This window comes from Ceratotherium simum, chromosome 15, assembly GCF_057802395.1.
Source record: "Ceratotherium simum simum isolate JZ-2026a chromosome 15, ASM5780239v1, whole genome shotgun sequence".
Taxonomy (NCBI): Eukaryota; Metazoa; Chordata; class Mammalia; order Perissodactyla; family Rhinocerotidae; genus Ceratotherium; species Ceratotherium simum.
In genome coordinates, this window is record NC_141914.1 from 42,802,183 (window position 1) to 42,825,540 (window position 23,358).

The 23,358-nt window shown below is 36.3% G+C and overlaps 1 protein-coding gene across 1 annotated transcript in view; it reads right to left on the minus strand.

Moving 5' to 3' along the window:
* Nucleotides 1–23,358, minus strand: part of MFN1 (mitofusin 1) — a 38,813-nt gene that overhangs the window by 5,907 nt on the left and 9,548 nt on the right. Inside the window, exons 5-16 of the mRNA XM_087439981.1 lie at nt 22,800–22,924; nt 20,058–20,166; nt 19,113–19,220; nt 16,173–16,326; nt 15,989–16,056; nt 8,670–8,791; nt 6,853–6,979; nt 6,580–6,684; nt 5,989–6,091; nt 5,620–5,849; nt 3,009–3,161; nt 1,704–1,900 (exon numbers count right to left, since the gene is read on the minus strand). Coding sequence (XP_087296107.1) covers nt 1,704–1,900; nt 3,009–3,161; nt 5,620–5,849; nt 5,989–6,091; nt 6,580–6,684; nt 6,853–6,979; nt 8,670–8,791; nt 15,989–16,056; nt 16,173–16,326; nt 19,113–19,220; nt 20,058–20,166; nt 22,800–22,924 — 1,601 coding nt within the window. The remainder of the gene's footprint in view (nt 1–1,703; nt 1,901–3,008; nt 3,162–5,619; nt 5,850–5,988; nt 6,092–6,579; nt 6,685–6,852; nt 6,980–8,669; nt 8,792–15,988; nt 16,057–16,172; nt 16,327–19,112; nt 19,221–20,057; nt 20,167–22,799; nt 22,925–23,358) is intronic.

The window sequence follows — 23,358 nt, forward strand, 5'->3', positions numbered from 1 at the left end:
TGATTAACTGACTTACTCGTTTTTCTCTGCAACTATTCTGTCTTCATCTTTCCCATGGTCTTTCTCTTTTTTTTTTTTTGTGAGGAAGAGCAGCCCTGAGCTAACATCCATGCCAATCCTCCTCTTTTCTTGCTGAGGAAGACTGGCCCGGGGCTAACATCTGTGCCCATCTTCCTCCACTTTATATGGGACGCCGCCACAGCACGGCCTGAACAAGCGGTGTGTCGGTGCGCGCCCAGGATCCGAACCCGGGCCACCAGCAGCAGAATGCCCGCACTTAACTGCTACGCCATGGGGCTGGCCCCTCCCATGGTCTTTTTCTTTTCCATTCTCTCCCCATCATACCAAATACCAATATTAGACAAATGAAGCATCTTTCATTATTTTAATATTTTATTAATATTAGCTAGTATTATTTTAACTGAGTAATTATTTGAGGTTGCCTCCATTTGAGTGTAAAGTCCTCTACAAAAGAGAATCAAACTATCTTTTACTTTTTATTTCCTATAACCTCTAGCATAGTCATTGTTACATGGTTGGCAATTAATAAATGTCTGATGATCAAATGAATGGAAAGCTTCATTAACTTTGTTTTTACATATGTGAACCTCAGCTGATTCTTTTGGAGGTCTAGGTATCATCATTAAAGATCTTCCTTAATATAAATAAATTAAAACTATTATATAAAATAGGAGCTCAATAAATATTTGGTAAATACATGAATGAAGGAATGAACTAATTCAGTGGTCTTAAATCTGTGCCCTCATTATTTTCATTCTCTACAGCTTTAACTATGTTAGTACAGGCTTTGATCTTGTGTCTGAAACAGTTTAATCTCCACGTAATTCTTGACTCCTTAGTCTGAACCATTCTATACACCACACCACTGCAAAATTATTTGTTCTGGAGCTAAATGTTAATAATATCATTCCCAGGATTCCTAATTACCCAAACCCCTGTCCTAGTGTTAGGTTTATACTCGAATGTACCCCCCTTACAAACACATCTGCCACACTGAAATTTTCCCCTCGTATTTCTGAACACATTCCTTTTCTCCCTACCCTCTTGCCTTTGGTTTGGGCAGTTTTCTTTGCTTAGATCTTCCTACTCTGCACATTCAAATCTCATTAGGCTAGCCCTCCTCTAGGAAACTTTTATTGATTCACTATCCTTCATGATTATAAGATTCTAGAGGCTCACATAAAGAGGCTCTCATATTACTTATCACTTTTCACCTTTTATTATAATTATGTACATGTTATTTCTTTCATTAAATTGCAATCACCTTTAGCTCAGAGAACTTTTTTGCATTCAGTAGCATCCAAAGACAAAATATTATGCATTGACTTAACCAGAATTCTATATATTTTTACTAAATCAATGAAACAAATATTTAAGATACATAAAAAAAGAAACTGAGTGGACCCAGATATTTATTACAGTAATAAAATTCTCTTGACTTCTAAAAAGTTATGCCTTTGAACTTATAAATCTGGGCTGTCAGTAAAAATAAGTTACCTCCACCATCATACATTTTGAGCCTACTTGTTGGTATCACTCTATTTCTCCATCTTGGTGGTAATTACAAAATGTGTTCATATTGTGATAATTCTTTGAGCTGTACGCGTATGTGTGCATTTTCTGCATGTATGTCATACTTTAATAAAGCTTTTTTTGAAAAAAACAAAGCTGAGTCAACTTACTGCTGTACTTGATGGCTGCAGTTTGCACTCGTGAAGCTGACAATCATCTGCAGTTTCTCAGTTGCATAGTTCACAAACTGCTGTTTAAAGGCTCTCTCCTTGGCACGGGTGGTCCAGGTCAGCCTCTCATAAAGATACAAAGCTCCGTACATACTTAATGAGACAGATATGAGTTTCCAGCCTACAGTTTTCCAAATCTGTAAGATAAATTCACAGGAAAAACACCACTAGGGAGATTGTACTACAAGGCATTTTATGAAACTCAACAGCTCCCTACAGATCTTTGAGTCAGATCCATTTTTTATTTATTTATTTTTTGTGAGGAAGATCAGCCCTGAGCTAACATCCAATGACAATCCTCCTCTTTTTTGCTGAGGAAGACTGGCCCTGGGCTAACATCCATGCCCATCTTCCTCTACTTTATATGGGACACCGCCACAGCATGGCTTGACAAGCGGTGTGTCGGTGCGCGCCCAGGATCCGAACTTGCGAACCCCGGGCCGCCGAAGTGGAGCGCGCATACGTAACTGCTGTGACACTGGGCTGGCCCTGAAATTTTTTAACATATAAGAACTACTACTAAAAAATAATCTTTAATACTTTAAGGCAGATGCCTTTGGTATTCAGAGAAGGCTAGATAAGGGACGTGGATCCTTCTTCTTATTCCAATGTACAAATATCATTTCTCTGCATGCTGTGATGTGAGAGTAGTCAGGAAGCATTGTTTGAAGAACCAGCAAGTTGGTGGTGTTTCTTTCCTAAAGAAGTGTTTTTTAAAAATTTATACTGTGTGGGCCGGCCCCGTGGCTTGGTGGTTAAGTGAGCGCGCTCCACTGCTGGCGACCCGGGTTCGGATCCCGGGCTCGCACCGACGTGCTGCTTCTCTGGCCATGCTGAGGCCGCGTCCCACATACAGCAACTAGAAGGATGTGCAGCTGTGACACACAACTATCTACTGGGGCTTTGGGGGGAAAAAATAAATAAATAAAATCTTTAAAAAAAAAAAAAATTTATACTGTGGTAATCATTTCGCAATATATACATACATCAAATCATTATGTTGTAGATCTAAAACTAATATAATGTTATATGTCAATTATACTTCACTTTAAAAATAAATAAATATTAAAAAATTTAAGATTAGACTTGTGAAACTCTTCTTAATTCACTAACTTTAACCTACAATTTTTCATGTCATTTTGTAGATCTTGGAAATAGAAACAAATACACTTTTCTTTTTGTGATCTAGTAGCAAGCTTTGCAAAAATTACAATTTTAATTATATTAGAAAGTACTGTTTCTTACCACTCCTCCAACAACAATGATGCCCACAGAAGTTCTAGATGTAAGAGAAGCTAATCCTGTTATTAAGGTAACCATGAGTTCTTCCTGTGATGCGTTATCTGGTGTTGCTGGATTGGTAGGAGCAGTGGGAGTAGAAGCTAAAGATCTGGGGAGCTGATAAGGTTGGGGAAAAAAGATCATTACAATTAACCCACTACAAATGGAACAGTTACACTTATAAAGGTCTACTGTATTTCTTTGAAAATTACAGTAGTAACTCTACAAAAGGAATAACTCCAATTAATGAGTTTACCATAAATATATGAAGAAAATAAAAATGGTCTGAAAATTATTTTCTATGAACTGAACCAACGATACCACGAAGAAGAATAAATTTTCATGATATACGATGAGCCTACCTGTAACAGGAGGCCTTCAACTGTCAAGAGGAATTAAAACTGTATTTAGGAGCCGGCCCCATGGCTTAGCAGTTAAGTGCGTGCGCTCCACTACCGGTGGCCCGGGATCGGACCCCGGGTGCGCACCAACCCACTGCTTGTTGGGCCACGCTGAGGCCACGTCCCACATACAGCAACTAGCAGGATGTGCAACTACTGGGGCTTTGCGGAAAAAAAGGGAAAAAAAAAAAAGGAGGAGGATTGGCAATAGATGTTAGCTCAGGGCCGGTCTTCCTCAGCAAAAAGAGGAGGATTAGCATGGATGTTAGCTCAGGGCTGATCTTCCTCACACACACAAAAAAAAGGCAAAAAAAAACTGTATTTAAAAAAAATTATCACACCAAAAACACAATCCTTTAAAAAAAAAAAAAATGGGACACCAAAACTAAAACCTTTCACACTTCAAAATACACCATAAGTAAATGAAAAGACAAGCCACAGACTAGAAAAACATTATTTGGAAAACATATCTGATAAAGAATTTATATCTAGAATACATAAAGAACTCCTACAAGGCAATAAGCCAAATAACCCAATTAAACAATAGGCAAAAGATTTGAATAGAAATTTCACAAAAGAAGATACATAAATAGCTAATAAGCACATGAAAGATGTTCAAAATCATTAGTCACTAGGGAAATACAAATCGAAACTACAATGAGATACCATTTCACACCCACTAGAATTAAAAGACAGGGCCGGCCCTGTGGCTTGGTGGTTAAGTGCGGTGCTGCGATGCTGGTGGCCCGGGTTCGGATCCCGGGTGCGCATCGAGGCACCACTTCTCCGTTCATCCTGAGGCCGAGTCCCGCATACAGCAACTAGAAGGATGTGCAGCTACGACATACAACTATCCACTGGGGCTTTGGGGGGAAAAAATAAAATAAATAAAATCTTTAAAAAAAAAAGACAGACAACAACACGGGGCCGGCCCTGTGGTGCAAGCAGTTAAGTGCGAGTGCTCCACTGCCGCAGCCTGGGGTTTGCCGGGTCGGATCCCGGGCACACACCAACACACCACTTGTCAAGCCATGCTTCGGTGGCGTCCCATATAAAGTGGAGGCAGATGGGCATGGATGTTAGGCCAGGGCCGCCAGTCTTCCTCAGCAAAAAGAGGAGGATTGGCAGATGTTAGCTGAGGGCCAATCTTTCTCACCAAAAAAAAAAAACAAGTCTTGATGAGAATGTTGAGAAAGAGAACCATAACACATTGCTGACGGAAATGTAAAATGGTGCAGTCACTTCAGAAAATAGTTTGGCAGTTCCTCAGAAAATTAAACATGGAGTTACCACATGGCCCAGCAATTTCCCTCCTAGGTATATTCTCAAGAGAAATGAAAACAGATGTCCACATAAAGACAGCACATGAGTGTTCACAACATCATTATTCATAATAGCCAAAAAGTACAAATCACTCAAATGCCCATCAAGTGATGAATGGATAAATAAGATGTGTGATACCTATAATGGAATATTATTCAGCCATGAAAAGGAGTGGAGTACTGATATATGCTACAACATTCATGTACCATGATGACGAACCTTGAAAACATTATGCTAAGTGAAATAAGCCAGTCACAAAAGGCCACATTTTGTGTGATTCCATTTACAGGAAATGTCCAGAAAGGGGAAAATGATAGCTACAGAGAGCTGACTAGCAGTAGGGCTGGAGGTGGGAATGATGATAAATGCAAAAGAGCACAAGGGTATCTTTTTGGGGTGATAGAAACATTCTAAAACTGAATTGTGGTGATGGTTTTACAACTCCATAAATTTTCTGAATAATTCACTGAACTGATAAATTCAAAAAAATTTTTTTAAATGCTTGCATTTATTCCAATTTAACTGAAGTCTGAAAACAAAAGCTTTTACGATAAAAAAATAAAAAACAGAGTTTCAAAAATGAACCTACAAAAGCAATGCATGAAAACTTTGGGGTTGGTTTTCCATTACGCATAGTATACCTAATTCAGAAATGACTCTGTGATAGATATTAGCTCACAAATATGCAAATTTGACACAGCTAGTTCTATTAGAGAAAATCACATAAGCAAAATAAAGGAGAATCTCAACTGGTAGAATCAAAAATACATATCTGTGTAGCGCAGCAATAAACATCTAATAAAAAGCCTACTCCACCACAAACAAACAAAAAACAAAACCAAAAGACTTACTTGAAAGATAGGCTCTGATAATCCTAGAAGCACCCTCTGAGCATTTGTAGGACCCAAGAAACGATGGACGAGGGAAGCCCAGCCCAGGGAAAAACGAAATACAATATCCTCTTGAAAATCTGAACATAACTTGTGGCAATTTAGGTCATAGCTGAGATCAAATTTCTTGCAAGGAATGAGTGTGTGTAGTTTATTCTGTATACCAGCTGGAAGTAATGGCTTCAAGTTTTCTAGAAAGAAAAAATTATGACATTTATATTAAGAAATAGTAAATATAAAAAAATTTTATAAAATACTTAAAGGAAAATAAATCCTTTACCAATGAAATAAAGAAAAAGTTACACATGAACTTGTAAACATAAATATTACCAATAATTTCTTGCTGGGATTGAAACATTGAAGCATTGACTTCATTGGTGCACCGATCAGCCAAATTTCTTCCCATACCATCTTCTATGTGCTTATTTAACTCCTGTTAACAATGGTAAATGTCCACATTATTTCTTCACTAGAGCATATGCAGATTTTATAAAAACTTTAAACGCTAAAATGATCTTATTCTGAGAGGATAACTTTTCTGTGTATTCTATATACAAGATAGTTTACATTTATTACAAGAGTACACAGGAGATATAACAGTTTAATTGTGTACTGACTGCCATGAAGACACTAAAATGTCCAAAGCACTAAATAAGAGTATAGAATAAGGTGAGGAAAGTGTATCTGAATAACCTTTTTTTGTTTTTTGCTGGGGAAGATTCACCCTCAGCTAACATCTGTTGCCAATCTTCCTCTATTTTGTATGTGAGCTGCCATCACAGCATGGCCACTGATAAGATGAGTGGTGTAGGTCCAAGCCCAGGAACTGAACCCTGGGTCACTGAAGCAGAGCACGCTGAACTTAACCACTAGGCCACTGGGGCTGGCACCTGAATAACTTTTAACTACAATTTAACTTACATTTTTATATACTTTCAATACACTTGGAGTAGGATGAAACTCAGAACAAAATTCATCAACCAAAACAGAGAGTCGACAAATTTCATCTGTCATTGCACATGACACCTGAAAAAAATCAGTTAAATAAATTAAACAAGATTATCAACTACTCAAGAAATCAAATTGAGAAAAATTTAACAAAATATTCCTTTAAGGTAACAGGGATAACATTTTAGCATTATCAACAACATTTCCATTTCCAGATATTTTAATCATAAAGTTACTGTCACCCACCTTGTTTGCCACCTCCTCCGTAACCTCCCTGATTTTTTTCTTAACATCCAATGTTAAAAGATTCATCTGGTTTCGGATAAAGTCCAGTCTATCAATTTGGTCTTCCCTCTCTTCCATTGAATAAACCCTATTACAGTATGAAGAGTAATTAATATTCAGGGCATACTAAAGTCCCAAAACAATTAAGCAAGGGCACTCACTTATGAATTGAACCATCTGTTAGCATGATACAAGAAAAAAGAATCTATTTCAACATCTAAAAGGATTCAAATAATATTTCACTTACAAAATATTTTATAGATGACTGGATATAAACTACTGTGTCTCTCTGTCCATGTGGCACCTGAATCCCACAAAGGATTAACGAGGATTCTAAGTCTCCAAATACTTCATGGATATGAACAGTCAAAATAGAACTCAATATTGACTTTATATAATAAACGGGTCAGCAAACGACCTCCTGCAAGTCAAATCCAGCCAGCTGCTAGTTTTTGTTCAAGTTTTCTTGGAATATAGCCGTGCCCATTCATGTACCTATCGCCTACAGGGCTGCTTTTGCTCTACAACTGCATAATTGAGTAGTTGCAAGAGACAGTACAGCTCACAAAGACTAGAACATTCACTATCTGGCCTTTATAGAAAATTTGTCAACCCCTGGATGATAGAGAAAAAGAAAGACCTGAGATCCTTTTAAGGTCATCTTTAGCTAAAAGAGTTCCCAAGACACGATGATTATACAAACCATCCTCAAATCACATCATCTTTGTGCCATGTTTAGTTCAATGTCCTATATTTTTTTTAATTAATAATAAGGTCAACCCAGTGGGACAAATACTCACTTTGGCTACTACAACAAAGCAATTCAGCTGGAAGGGATGTAAATGGCAACACAATCTCATTACATATAAACAGTACACAGGGCCTGAGACCAGACTTTGGGTTCTCACCCTTATATTTTATATGCTGGAAATTCTCTAAATTGTGTACATAATGCATTCCTGCAAGAGTGTCAAAATCAGGCAATAGACTTCGATGAGATATGAGTGGAGTTCTGTCCCCAGCAACATCACATACATTTAAAATTCCCAGTTTTATGTCACCTTAGACTTACTTTTTGATGCTTTATATCTTTCCTTTGTTTGGCTTAAGCCCACTAAAGGTTCAATTGAGCTTAACATTATTACGTTCGTCACATCTAACATCTTGATCTTTGTTTCAAGTGTACCAAATTTGTGAGAACTATCCTTTCAGTGTTGGCACTTCCATGTATTCAACTTCATTTTTATAAGGTAATAAATGGAATAAAATAGTGGAGTACAGTATGACATACAGTGTAGTGCTTACCAGACTGACTCTCTGGCTGGCAGGTAATATCACCTTGCTGGTTTACCAGCCGATAAAAAACCACAACTGACATAAAAGAGTGATTTCAAGGAATCAATGTATGAATATATGAAAGATGGGTCATGGGTTTAATGTAAAAAAGAGGGTCACCTGTTTTGGACCTCTTCAAAAAATTCTGCTTGAAGAAATGGTTCTTCCACCACTTTAAACATATTATAAAGCCACTAACCATTTAAAAATCACAACTCATACACGAGAATACTAAGATCCAAGGAATGTAAATGATGTGTTCATGGTTGTAGAATAAATATTTAGTTTCAAATATTCATTTAAATGCAAGTAGGCATCAACCAAACCCACAAGGTTGATTTTAGTGAGAAAGTATTTACAACAATTTGAAACCTTTGTCTAAGGAATTCATATTGACACAAAGAAAATTAAAATTTTTATTTTGCAGTAAAATGAATCCATACCTTTTCTCTGCTGCTGCCACGTTTATTGAATCCATTATGTTTTTCACAGTATCTAGTATCTGTTTAGCTCTGATAGTGTGCTGCTCAAACTTTGTTTTCACTGCTGACTGCGAGATACACTCCTGCGAGGGGCCCAAGCCATAACACATTACTGTAATTCCATCCCAACATTTTCAGGAATTTAAACACAAAAACTTGCTGTTTGTAACTTTAACCAAAACAGAAATTAGGGTAGAAAATAAATGCATGATAAACACAACTTAAAATTACAAAGGTTAAAAAAATTACAAGGATTCAAAAGTAAAAAGGGCTTTAACAGCAAGTTAATATCTTTGTGTAATTTTACACAGTAATGTGCAATGGTCTTTTGACTATGCTACTTTTACAAATAAATAAACAGGGTACTAGTTTCAATGTTAAAAAAGATTTCCTCATTAGAATTACAAATTTTATTTGGATTGCCTTTAATCTATTTCTAGTCCACCTTTCTTGATTTTTCTCATACTTACAACAGATAACCTAATGAAGTTCTTGAGTTATAAATTTGAATTCTACCTTATTTAAAAAAATTAGTTGAATGATATGATTCACATAAGGTTATTAAAAAGGACTTCTACAGATTAAAACTTGAACAATTTGAAAAATACTCTTTAACAATAAACAATCTAAGCAATATTTTAAATTGTTTATAGAAAAATATTTACAGTTGGGCCGGCCCCGTGGCTTAGCGGTTAAGTGCGCCTGGTCCGCTACCGGCAGCCAGGGTTCGGATCCCGGCGCGCACTGACACACTGCTTCTCCGGCCATGCTGAGGCTGAGTCCCACATACAGCAACTAGAAGGATGTGCAACTATGACATGCAACTATGACATACAACTATCTACTGGGCTTTGGGGAAAAAAAGGAGGAGGATTGGCAATAAATGTTAGCTCAGAGCCAGTCTTCCTCAGCAAAAAGAGGAGGATTAGCATGGATGTTAGCTCAGGGCTGATCTTCCTCACAAAAAAAAAGAAAAATATTTACAGCTATTTCAAAGATAATCCTGTTATTGTCACTGGTCTACAGCAGGCGCATACAGGTCCAAATGATGCCCTATCTCATGCTTCACCTTCCAGCTAACTGCAGCTCATAACCCACTAATAGTTTTACAAATCCATGAGTGTTTCATAACCAGTGTTTTTTTAAATAGAATACATCAGAATTATGTTTATTTTGTGAAATTTTTGTTTCAATTTCAATATATGTACATACTACTTGTTATTTAAAATATTTACTGTGATTCATCATTGAATGTTTGTAAAATTAAGTTAAAATTGGCCTTTCATTTTTATTTCATAGAAAGTCAAATTCTATACTGACATAACATTTGAAAACAACTACAAGTATTTACAGAGAAATGCTATCTGGTCTTTGAATAATCAAGAAATGCTCACTGGATACACAACATCAATAACTACAATAGAAGTTTTGGAGGAGGTCCTGTTTATTTTCTACGATAAATTCTTAAAAATTAGGAATATACCCCAATTATCTAATATTTCCACCAACTGATCGTATTGAACTTCTATAACTAGTACTAATTGTGGTATTTACTTTCTAAATGAATCAAAATAAATAGCTTTCAAGCTTTAAAAAGTATTCACTTAATACTCTAGTACTATATTTATCTTGAAATCATTAGTATGTTACACATTCATTCAGTGTACTATTTACAACCTATGCTTAGCCTTCACGTCTCTAAAATGATTATTTATCACTTCATTAAGACAGAAAAGACTTTTAAAATTTCTTTTGCCATTTTAGCTGCCCTCTTCTGTATTTTGTTTGAGATACAGAAAACAGAATGGATTCATTTCTTTAGCTATAGGGCACATGAGGTAACTCATTTACTTAACTGTTTATAAAGCCTTAACTCAGAGCCCATTTCTTTCACTCCATAGCCTCTCCTTTGCTCATGGCTAAGCTCATTTATATATCACTCAATATCACCAACCCTGAAGAGAGTAGTGGTAGGAAGTTAGAGTATTCCTGTTCTGTACATGCCAAAGCAAAAGCCACCACCAATAACTACACAATATTAAGTTAAACATTTAAGTATAAACTGCTTTTTTTTAACTACCAAAACAAAGTTTTGATTTTACTTTAAATAACTGTCTCATAAACTGCCAAATTAACCTCCACAAAAAACTATAATAAAACAAAAAAAAATTTCTAAAAATAAAAAAAAGGTTCAAAGAAATTCTATGTTCCTCGATGAAGCAGATCTAGATATCAGCAATGAAGACCCCAAATTCATAGGTGACAGCACAGTATTAGAGCTAGACTAGACAGAAAAGAAAAGATCTCCAAAAGTTATTAGGCAATATAAAAGTCACTCCTTGACTCAAAAATACACAATGAATAGTATAAAGGAAAAAGGCAATCTTCTAATTAAAAAGTATCCCACACTGATGCTCCCACTGATCAGAAAAATATCCAGAGTCAACCTGCAAAAGAAATACTCTATTCTGAAATAAGTATGGGAAATGCTAACTTAAAGTTTCTTTACTGAATTATTCCTCAGAGCCCTTAATACACTAATATGCTTACAAATCTCCATGGGGAACATATATAGCACGCAGCAGTTCCCAGACTTACTTTATCAGGAACTCTAATTTTCCAAGGAGAAGTTTAAAATACTGCATCAAACCAATGTAAATTCTATCTTGTCAGAGTATCCTGTAGGCTGTTTTAAAACGTGTTAAAGATTTAGAACCAAAGCAATAATCACATCTAAGAGAGATTTCTGGTTCTCTAATAATATCTAAAGAAGCTAGCATGTAATTAATCATAGTCACATATTTGTAAATACTGTATTAATATTTATGTGTAATTAAAACATAAAATGAACTTGTCAAGTCTCCTTGATATAAGAGACCCCAAATACCCAATAACATGCTATTCACCACTCCCAACCTATTTTGAAATATTTTAAACTGACAGGGAAGTGCAACAACACCGATACACAATATACCTTTCAAGTAAATACACCAAATGTTAACATTCAGCCTCACTTGTTTACCTTTTCTTCTCTCTCCATACAGATATATATAGAGAGAAATACACAGATACGTCTATATAGAGATATACATATATTTATATATATATATATATTTTTTTTTCCTGTTGAACAATTTGACAATTCACTGCAACCACCATGACCTTATTACTAAACATATTAATATATGTCTCTTAAGAACGGGGACATTTTCCTACACAACCACAAAACAATTATTCTCTTTGGAACATTTATCACTAGGACAATACTCTTAACCTAACAGACGTCCATTTTCAAATTTCACCAGTTGTCCCAGGAATGTCCTTTACAACAAATCCACTGACATTTTAGCAAAGAGTTATCTTATAACTCTTTTCCATCATACAACCAAAACTATTAAGAATAGTTAGTGGCCAAATATTTAGGCAAAGAAATTTAGATTTCTAAATTGCCTTCAGAATACATACCTGTCCAAATATGCGTTGAAAACAGTAAGAAACCATATTAATAGAATCAACATTGATTTTCTTGATTTTACTTGATTTAATTTCTAAGCCTTGTTTAACTTGGTACTCTAAATGTTCATAATACTTAGCTCCTTCTGAACCAAATGAATCTCAAGAAGTCCATGGCAAATACGAGACTGTTTGATAAAAATGCTGAGCTTGGTACAGTTTTTCTTTTCACAAAAATCATCTTACAAGACTACCAAAAAAACCTAATAAGTGAATTCTAAAAAGAAAAAGAAAATGTGTATAAAGGCCACATTCTTGTGATCACACTGCAAAGAAATCAGGAAATTAATAACCAAAATTTGGATGAAAGGAATCAAAACATCAGAATTTTAACAACTCCTGTATTGAATAGGAAATGCCAAGAACTATAATTAAAAACTAATAAATAGGGGCTGGCCCAGTGGCGCAAGCGGTTGGGTGTGCGCGTTCCCTTCCGCGGCCCGGGGTTTGCCGCTTCGGATCCCAGCGTGCACCAACGCACCGCTTGGCAAGCCATGCTGTGGCAGCATGCCATATAAAGTGGAGGAAGATGGGCATGGATGTTAGCCCAGGGCCAGTCTTTCTCAGCAAAAAAAGAGGAGGATTGGCAGATGTTAGCACAGGGCTGATCTTCCTCACACAAAAAAGAAACAAACTAATAAATAATGTAAACTAAACTGGATACTGAACCCCATGGAACATGTCCAAAACTACATTCAAAAATTCATAGTCCTGGGCCGGCCCCGTGGCTTGGTGGTTAAGTGCGCGCGCTCCGCTGCTGGCGGCCTGGGTTCGGATCCCGAGCAAGCACCGGCGCACCGCTTGTCCGGTCAGGCTGAGGCTGCGTCCCACATACAGCAACTAGAAGGATGTGCAACTATGACATACAACTATCTACTGGGGCTTTGGGGGAAAAAATAAATAAATAAATAAAATTATCAAAAAAAAAAAAAAATTTCATTGCCCTAAATTCTTTCTTAGAGAACAAAAGACAATTCCACTTAAAAAAAAAATATCAAGAATAGAAAAGCAAACTATGTTTAAAGATGAACATAGAATTTAAAGAATAAAAAACAAAAAATGCTATTTATCAATTGATTAATTAAACAAGGGCTGGGGCTGGGTCTTTGGTGGATAAAGCAGAACAGTTAAATCATTGGCAAATCCAATTAAGGTTGAAATATCTATATATATTTTTATATATATATACACACACACACACACGTATGTATGCATATGAGTGAGAAAGGATACAAGAGATTTAAAAAAAATAAACAATTTTATTCTAGTAAATTATAAATTCTCAGAAATGCACCAATTTAAAGGAAATCATAAATTACCAAAATTGATTTAAGAAGCAACAAATTTCAGCTTTGCAAAAAAGTTGAGAAGAGTTGTCAATGTAATCACCAAAACATGCTTTGGCCATCCAGACAAAATTTTTTGCCCATCTGATTATTTCTTTACGTAAATTCAAATAATTTCTAGTTGATTCTCATTTTAGATCTATCATAGTTTTAATTAAACAAAAATTTCAAACTCTAAAGCCTGACCTTCTGCACAACTTTATGTAAAAGCTCTTGTTCATAAACAGTTGTTTTCCATATACAATTTTTAGATTCCCAAATGAACTTTTACAATAAAAAAGTGAACTGTCAAGTTTCTTCCAGGGCCGGCCCTGTGGCTTGGTGGTTAAGTGCGCGCGCTGCGATGCTGGTGGCCCGGGTTCGGATCCCGGGTGCGCATCGAGGCACCGCTTCTCCATTCATCCTGAGGCCGAGTCCCACATACAGCAACTAGAAGGATGTGCAGCTACGACATACAACTATCCACTGGGGCTTTGGGGGGAAAAATAAAATAAATAAAATCTTTAAAAAAAAAAAAAGTTTCTTCCAAAAAAACATTAAAAAGAATAGTTTCTAAGTCTGCCTGATTACTGCAATCACACGGGGAGTTTTGAATATATACAGATTCCTAGGTCCACCAGCCCCACTGGATCAGTCTATAGCATAGGTCAGGAATCTACAGTTCCCTAACACGCCGTGTGTGATTCTCAGGATCAGCCAGGTTTGGGAATCAGTGCACTACAGCACATCTTTTTTTTTTTCTTTTTAATATTTATTTTTTAATTTTTTTTTTTTGTGAGGAAAATCAGCCCTGAGCTAACATCTGATGCCAATCCTCCTCTTCATTGCTGAGGAAGATTGGCCCTGAGCTAACATCCATGCCCATCTTCCTCCACTTTATATGGGACGCTGCCACAGCATGGCCTGACAAGTGGTGCATCAGTGCGTGCCCGGGATCCGAACCTGCGAACCCCGGGCAGTCGAAGCGGAGCATGCGCACTTCACCGCTTGCGCCAACGGGCAGCCCCACAGCACATCTTTTATTCTTCTCATTCCCACCTTCTTCACAGAGATATTCTGGGAAAGCAAAAGCTGTACCAGGAACCAATATGAAAGAGGTATATGTATAACAGAACAATACATGATTTGGTAGGAGAAATCAATGACAAACATCCACACACACAAAAAAAGAAATAAAAGGTTGGTAAATAAAGACAAGGGAAACAGAATGACAGATCCTCTCCCTAATATTTTCCCCATGAATGAAATAACTGATAAGAGTGAGGAGAGCACAGAATCTCTTGTGAAAGCAAAAGGGAAAGAAAATAAACAATAGTCTTTGAGCAACTGGGACTTCATGTATCCTATGGCTTAGCTTGAGAAGACAGCTGCTGATATCCCGGGGGCCTCTAAACAGTTAGAGAGGATCTTACCAAGATAGATGGTAGTGGGTTTTTTTTCTTAAACACTTTGTCTTCATCGACCTAATGGTCTCTCTCCCTCTCACCAAATTAAAGAAATGGGGGATAATGAGCAAATGTTTAATTTAAAAAATTCTGCCAAGTACATTCCACATTCATGTCCTGACAATTAAGGCAGTTACTACCTATAGGGAAAAATACAGATGAAAAGTTTTTTCAGTTCTGAAATCTTTGTGTTCATTCATGGGTGAGAAGGGGATATGCAATCTAAGCAGAGCTAGATTAAACAGGGCTAAATAAGCATTTAGAAAATTAACATCTAAAGAACTTTTCAGTCAAATGTAGGATGAGTTTTTATGTCTCAATACAAAACAACTACACCAAAACATAAAGTATCCTCCCTCCGCAATGCTGCAAACACATTATTCATGTGCCTCAGTAGTTCCTACCAGATTACCAAGAACAGGACCTCTATCTTAAATTACTTTTGTATTCATTCGTTTGTTTAGGACATTTGACATAAAATGTGGAGAATTAACAGGTGACAACACAGTTTAGAAATGTAATAAGCTTTTGTCAAATGACATTAAGTATGTTCTATCTCTCTCTATAAATAGTATGGTACGAAAGAAACAAAGATGATCTTCACTTTGCTCTATTATCCACTCCAACAGCAATCACATTTGTTTAATCTTGCCCTGAATTACTGAATATAGAGAATTTCACTCATCGCACAACACAACCAATATTAGAAAAGTTTCTCATTTAAATACAAATACATAAGGAGAAAGAACAAGGAAGAAGTTACACTCTTTAATTCTCAATTCTTACGCATCATCCATTTTGCAGGAACTTCTTTCCTTTCTTCCAACTTGCCTTGTTTCATTTGCTGTGTCAGTTAACTATGCTAAACAACAGCAAAGGTTACTGACAAAGATCAACAGTGAAAACAGAAGATTATGACCACTCTCCAAACAATGCTAGGGTTCCATATCAGCCAATACATTCACAAAACTCCTACCTCAAAGATTTGTTCAAAATTCTGAAATTCTTGTAATCTTGCCTGAAATCCTTCAGCAAGTGCCCCACCTGTAATATTTAGGTGAAGATTTTAAAACCTAGTATATTGCAAGAAAAGATTTCTACCAAGCTGTTTTTATAACCTACACTTGTATTTCAAAAGGAAATCTATAGTGAATACATACCACCTTCCGGCATCCCCTGTGCTCTCTGCTTTCTAGCACTAAGAACTTCCTTTGCAGAAACAAAGAAGATACGATTCTGTGCTTCTAAAGGATCCACAACTTTGAGCTCCTCCACCAAGAAATGTAGGCATCGTTCCATGTGCTGTCTGCGTACCTAGAGAAAAACACAGTATTAAAAGAATTCTAACAATTAAACAAATATAACTAACAGTTACAGGCCTATAAACTCCTTTTACAGTGATATTATAGTAATACTTCCCATATACTTAACAAATCCAAAAATTCTAACAAATGAAATTTGTTACTTGCTGACAGGAAATTTCTCTCTCTTAACGATTCTTCCTTTGAATGCTTAATTTTAAAATTCTGATGGGGCGCCGGCCTGGTGGTGCAAGTGGTTAAGTGCACGCGCTACACTTCGGCAGCCCAGGGGTTGCAGGCATGCACCAATGCGCTGCTTGTCACGCCATGCTGTGGCAGCGTCCCATATAAAGTAGAGGAAGATGGGCACAGATATTAGCTTAGGGTCAATGTTCCTCGGCAAAAAAGAGGAGGATCAGCATCGGATGTTAGCTCAGGGCTGATCTTCCTCACAAATAAATTAATTAATTAATTAATTAAATTAAATAAAATTCTGATAGACCATCAAATACTACACAACCATTATAAAATGTATTGTAGACAAATATTAGTACTTAATGGCATGGGAAAAGGTTTCTAATTCTGTATTAAGGACGTACATGATTGTACTACAAAAAATGATGTGTGCATACGTATTTGTGTAAATTAATAGATGGCATGCAGGCAACACCCACAAAAATGGGTAGCATTTTTATTTCTTCCTTATGTTTTATTTTCTAAATTTTCTACAATGAAACTATTAATGCCTTTGAAATCAGAAAATAAGTGCTATGATAAATTTACTACAATGAAGCTATTTTTATTTTGAAATCAGAACATAAATAGTATATTTTTCTTTTTAAAAACACTGGGAATTAAAGTTGGGGAGAATGCATTAGCTAGGGATTAGAGTTGCAATGTCAGGTTTAAGATTAGCACTTGGGTATTAAAATTAGGACTAAGGGTTAGAAGTTAGTTAGGATTTAGTACTAGCCTTTAGCATTATGGCTATGATAAGAGATCTCTGTGTTAAGACTTAACAAAATAAAGCTAAATAGGAATGGGGAAGAACAACCTGTGGGTGATATTTCCTAATTCTCTGATAATTAAATGAGATCCCAATTTGAAAGAGTATGATTATAAAACAAGAGTTAATAATAGTAGGATATAAAGCTTCATATTAAGCAAAATTCCAATTTTGGGGTGAGGGGAAGAACAAAAGCCCAAATAACCTAATGTGGGAACAGTGATGGGACAGTGTAAATTTTAATTTTATGCATTTTCTAAATTTTTTACAATAAACATATGCTACTATTAAAATCAGAAAAAGTAGTATTAAGCAAAATAAATTAATATTAGAGGCCAAATGCCAAATACTCTATTCTTTTTAACAGGAAGTTTCTAAAACCACCAGCATAACTAAAATGAAAAACAAAAACAAAAAATACCAAGTGTTGGTGAGGATATAAATCATCTACAACTCTCAATCTGCTTGTGGGAGTATAAACTGGTATAAGCACTTTAGAAAACCCTTAGGCTGTGTTTACTAAAACAGCATATACTTATCCTGTAATCCAGCAATTCTACTCCTAGATATTTACCCATGGATCACTCATCTATGCCTTGACATTTTGGGTCAGATAAATCTATGGTTAAGGGGAGCTGCTCTGTGTTATAGGATGTTTAATAGCATCCCTAGCCTCTACCCACCAGATGCCAATAGTATACTCCCCCAGTTGTGACAACCAAAAATGTCTTCAGACACGGCCAAATATTCCTTAGGAGGTCAAAATCACCCAAGCCCTCATGCTGAGAACCACTGGTATATACCCAACAGAAATATATACCTACGTGTACCAAAAAGACATATATAAGAATATGCACAACAGCATTATTCTTAATAGCTAAATACAGGAAATTTACCCAAATGCTCCTCACTAGCAGAATGAATAAATCAACTGTAGCTATTCCCAGGATGAAACACTATACAGCAATGAGAATGCACTTCAACTATGCACAACAGTATGGACGCATAACACAAACATAACACTGAGCAAAAGAAACCTGACACAAAAGTAGATACCATATGATTCCATTACCTAAAGTTGAACAACAGTAAAAACTAATGTAGGGTGTTGGAAGTCAGGATAAGTGGTTATCCACAGGAGAGAAGCCAGAGTCTCGAGGAGGGGATTCTGGGGTGCTGGGAATGTTCTGCTTCTTGATCTGGATCCTGACACAGGTGTGTTAAATTTGTAAAATTCACTGAGCTGGACACTTATGATTTGTACATTTTTCTGTTATATTTCAATAAAAAATTAAAACACAAAAAGGAAGTTTCAAAATCTAAAATGATTAGTTAGTACTTTTTTTGTGTGTGTGTGAGGAAGATCAGCCCTCAGCTATCATCTGCCAATCCTCCTCTTTTCTTGCTGAGGAAGACTGGCCCTGGGCTAACATCTGTGCCCATCTTCCTCCACTTTATATGGGACGCCGCCACAGCGTGGCTTGCCAAACGGTGTGTCGGTGCGCACCCGGGATCCGAACCGGCGAACCCCGGGCCGCTGCAGCGGAGCATGCGCACCCAACCACTTGTGCCACCGGGCCGGCCCCTAGATAGTACTTTTATAAAATATTTTCCTTCAAGTAGCTTAATACTCGGGTCTCTATCACATATCCACTTCAGGTTTTCTATAATTATATTCTTTTCTCAAGTAAGAGAGTACTGCTTATGATGTTCTATTCTATAAGGTATGTTGTTTTCTCAGATAACAATGTACAAGACTATATTTCAAAACTCAAGGGAAAAAAATAACTTACATCTTCCATGTATTCTGGCTCTGATGCAGAGGCATCCCAACGATTATTCAGAATGAAAATATTAGGCTTGGACAGTCGCTCATTTACCTTGTGAAAAAACTGTTTTTCCTGAAAAACATGAAATACCCAACAGTATGTTCACTTTTAAAAGATATTTTATGTTTACATTTATAATTGAAACTTTATTTGAATCTAAAAGTTTGAACCATTTAGACAACAGTGACTAACACTCATTGATAAAGGATGCCAAAGCACTCTGGGCATTAAACTTTTCAAGATGAGAAAATTAAAATATAAGAGGGCACAAGTGAAGATTTACCTCCTCCTTCCATGAGTCTTTTTTGAAATTTAATTTAACAAATATTTATCTGTCTCTACTATACGCAGGACAAAACAGGTACTGCTGGATACAAGAGTCCCTATTTTCAAAAATCTACCACAAATCTTTTTTAAAGATTTACTAACTAAATTAATAACAATGTAAAACACGTGTAGAACACATCAAAGTAATCTGACTTTGACAGCAGCTTTGAGTGTACACAGATAAGCTGGAAAAGGCTGGCAAAACTCAAAATACGAAAAGCCTTGCCTGCCAGACAGGAGGGTGAGGTGGGGGTGTTATATTTTATTCGAGAGACTTAAGTCAACATCCTAACAATTCTGGTGCCCATTCCTTCTGAAACTGGCAAATAACCACAGTGAATGTCAACAACACACATGTATCACACCTTGAACTAAACGATTCATTACTAAGCTAGAGCCATCAAACCTTAGATTGCTATTGAAACCCTGGGAACACTCAAGACCAGAGTGTTTCAGCCCTTTCAGTCCCATGGAAACAGATTCTTTCCAATCCATAATTTGGACTTCCCTCACTTTTCAGAATTAAAACAGACAGTAGTTCATTTCTTACCACTCAAACATAATAATATGATTAAATCCTACCGTGTTCATTAGTGTTGATTCCGAGTTTGCAACCAAAACGAAGACATCAGCATCTAAGCAAAACTTATCAATCCAGCTATCCAGCTCTGTAGTGACATCTGTACCCGGACTAATGGGAATAAAATAAAAATTGTATTATATAATATTTTTAAAAAGAAATAATACATTATAGAAAGATAATATTTTAAACTTTTATAAATTATTTGATGTCTAGAGGAGAGGATTTCTACCAGTCATCAGTACAAAGCCCAAGAGATTTAAATTACTTTCTCACTTATAAGAGATCAGTTGTGGCAAGTTAAGAATCTGTGCTTTATTCTGCTGACAAGGAACTCCCAGAGCCTATCCAACTAAGAACTTAATGCTAAAAAAAAGTTTATTTACTAAAGACAAATAACCTTGTGATTTTTGACAAAGCAAGTAACATGACCAATATTTTAATCTTTTAAATTTTCATGCTTTGGAAGGCTGAAACATAAGTATTGAAAAAAAAAACCAAACTAGGTTAATAACATAATCAAAAATGACAGTGCAAGCAGCTATGTCCAGTAGGGCTCACAGAAGATTTAAGTGCTTATAAGCATAAATAATAAAAAATGAAACACCTCCTGCTAGACATAAATTTAATATACAATCTATGCTATAAAAATTACAGTGCAACTGTTCATACGTTGGCTTAATGTATCCTGCAACAAGTAGGCAAGATGACAAGTTGGGGTCGTGGATACTGTCTGTCCATGATATCAAGCAAAATTAATTAGTTGATATTATATGTAAACCAAATTGTTTCTATTTCACAAGCATCTTCTCTCTCATCTGAGCTATTTCTGTTGATTACAGCATTCCCTCTTATCTGAGGTTTCAGGTTTCAGTTACCCACAGTCAACTGCAGTCCAAAAATAATAAATGAAAAATTCCAGAAATAAACAATTCATAAGTTTTCAATTGTGCACCATTCTGAGTAACGTGATGGAATCTTATGCTGTCCTGCTCTGTCCCACCCAAGACATGAATCATCCCCTCATCAAGTATATTCATGCTGTATACGCTACCCACCCGTTAGGTCACTTAGTAGCCGTCTCAGTTATCAGATCGCCTGTGGTGGTATCACAGTCCTTGTGTTCAAGTCACCCTTATTTTACTTAAATAACAGCCCCAAAGCACAAGACCAGTGATGCTGGCAATTTGGATATGGCAAAGAGAAGCTGTAAAGTGCTTCCTTTAAGTGAAAAGGTGCAAGTTCTTGACTTAATAAGGAAAGAAAAAAAATCACATGCTGAGGTTGCTAAGATCTACGCTAACTTTTATTATAGTATACTGTTATAATTGTTCTATTTTATTATTAGTTATTGTTGTTAATCTCTTACTGTGCCTAATTTATAAATTAAAGTTTATTATAGGTATGTATGTATAGGAAAAAATACAGTATATATAGGGTTTGGTCCTATCCACAGTTTCAGGCATCCACTGGGAGTCTTGGAACATATCCGCCTCGGATAAGAGGGGACTACAGTACTTGAAACACTCTTCCAATTAAAATAAAAGCCCATCATCAAAAACAAAATGATTTCCACAGAACACTGAAATTTTAACTGAAGAAAACAGAAGAGCACATCAAAATTTTAAAAATCATGTAACTCCCTGTTTTGGTTAATGACATTGCTCAACAGATATGCGTTAGTTTATTAAGCACCACTGTAGCAGGATGATTTAAAATACACATAATAAATGCAGATTAATCAGAAGAGCTGAAAAAAATTCACAAAGTGTTTGATTAATTCTTGAACAATGCAAAGTTATATGAACTGTCCAGCAAAGTTATTTGGGGAAACTTGGTCTCAAGAATAAATTTATTACTGGTTAAAAAAATACCTATTTAGAGTTATCTAGATACCTAGAATATCTAGATACCTAGTTATCTAGATACCTAGAGGCCCAGCCTCTTACACCAACTACAAAGTCAGTCTAGGGAAACAAACAAAAAAAGTAGCCATCCTTGAAATTTCTTGTAATAGAATTAGACTGATAGGGGCCGGCCCGGTGGCATGGCAGTTAAGTGCACACATTCTACTGCTGGCAGCCCAAGTTCGGATCCCGGGCGCGCACCAATGTACTGCTTGTCAAGCCATGCTGTGGCAGCGTCCCATATAAAGTAGAGGAACATGGGCACGGATGTTAGCCCAGAGGTAGCCTTCCTCAGCAAAAAGAGGAAGATTGGCAGATATTAGCTCAGGGCTGATCTTCCTCACAAAAAAACAAACAAAAAAAAAGAATTAGACTGATAAATTGGCACTTTTATGTAACCATTAAAAAACAAAAACTGGGGCCAGCCCAGCGGCGTAGCAGTTAAGTTCGTGTGCTCTGCTTCAGCGGCCTGGGTTTGCAGGTTCGGATCCCAGGCACAGACATCCGCACTGCTCATCAAGCTGTGCTGTGGCAGCGTCCCATATACAAAACAGGGGAAGATGGGCATAGCTGTTAGCTCAGGGCTAATCTTCCTCAGCAAAAAGAGAGGATTGGTGAGGGATATTAGCTCAGGGCCAATCTTCCTCACCAAAAAAAACAAAACAAAAAAATTCCCCCAAAACCAATACCTTACGCATTCCTTAACGATCTAGCAAATGAGAACAAAGCAGTGATTGAACATTGTAAATTTTTATGTACTACCTGCTAAAGCAAGTAGCATTATTCTATTAAATAAGCCTTTGCAAGGAGAAAATGCCAATTCATATGTAATTTTACCTGTCCACTAAAACCAGGTCATCTCTCAAGAGGGCACATTTTGCCTTTGGCCAAAACACATGTACAAGACAGCCAGCTTTCAAGTCTTTGTCCATATGAAGAGCATGGGCAAGCTGATTAACTGTCTAAAGCGGGAGGGAGAGAAAAAACAAAACTCTACTCATAACAAAATTCAATAAAAATTAAAAATACTATGATTTGGTAAAACATTTATTTTTGCAAAATACGTACAAAAGCAGAACTTCAAGTAATTTGAAATAAAACCATCTGAGCAATCTTGAGAAACCTGAGTTTTAAAACAATAACCAAATAGAAAAAAAAGATTGGTACCCTTAAAACAGTTTACTCATACCATTCTGCAAAAATAATCAGGGCTGGAAACATTCTAAATGCCCAACAAATGGAACTCTGGCAATGGAATCCTAGGCAACCCCTGAAATAGATATGGTAGGTATGAAAAGAAATTTACTACATATTAAGAGAAAAAAAGCAAATCAGAAAATAGTACATATGATATAAAACCATTTTGTTTAAAAATACAGAGAAAGACAAATTTAAC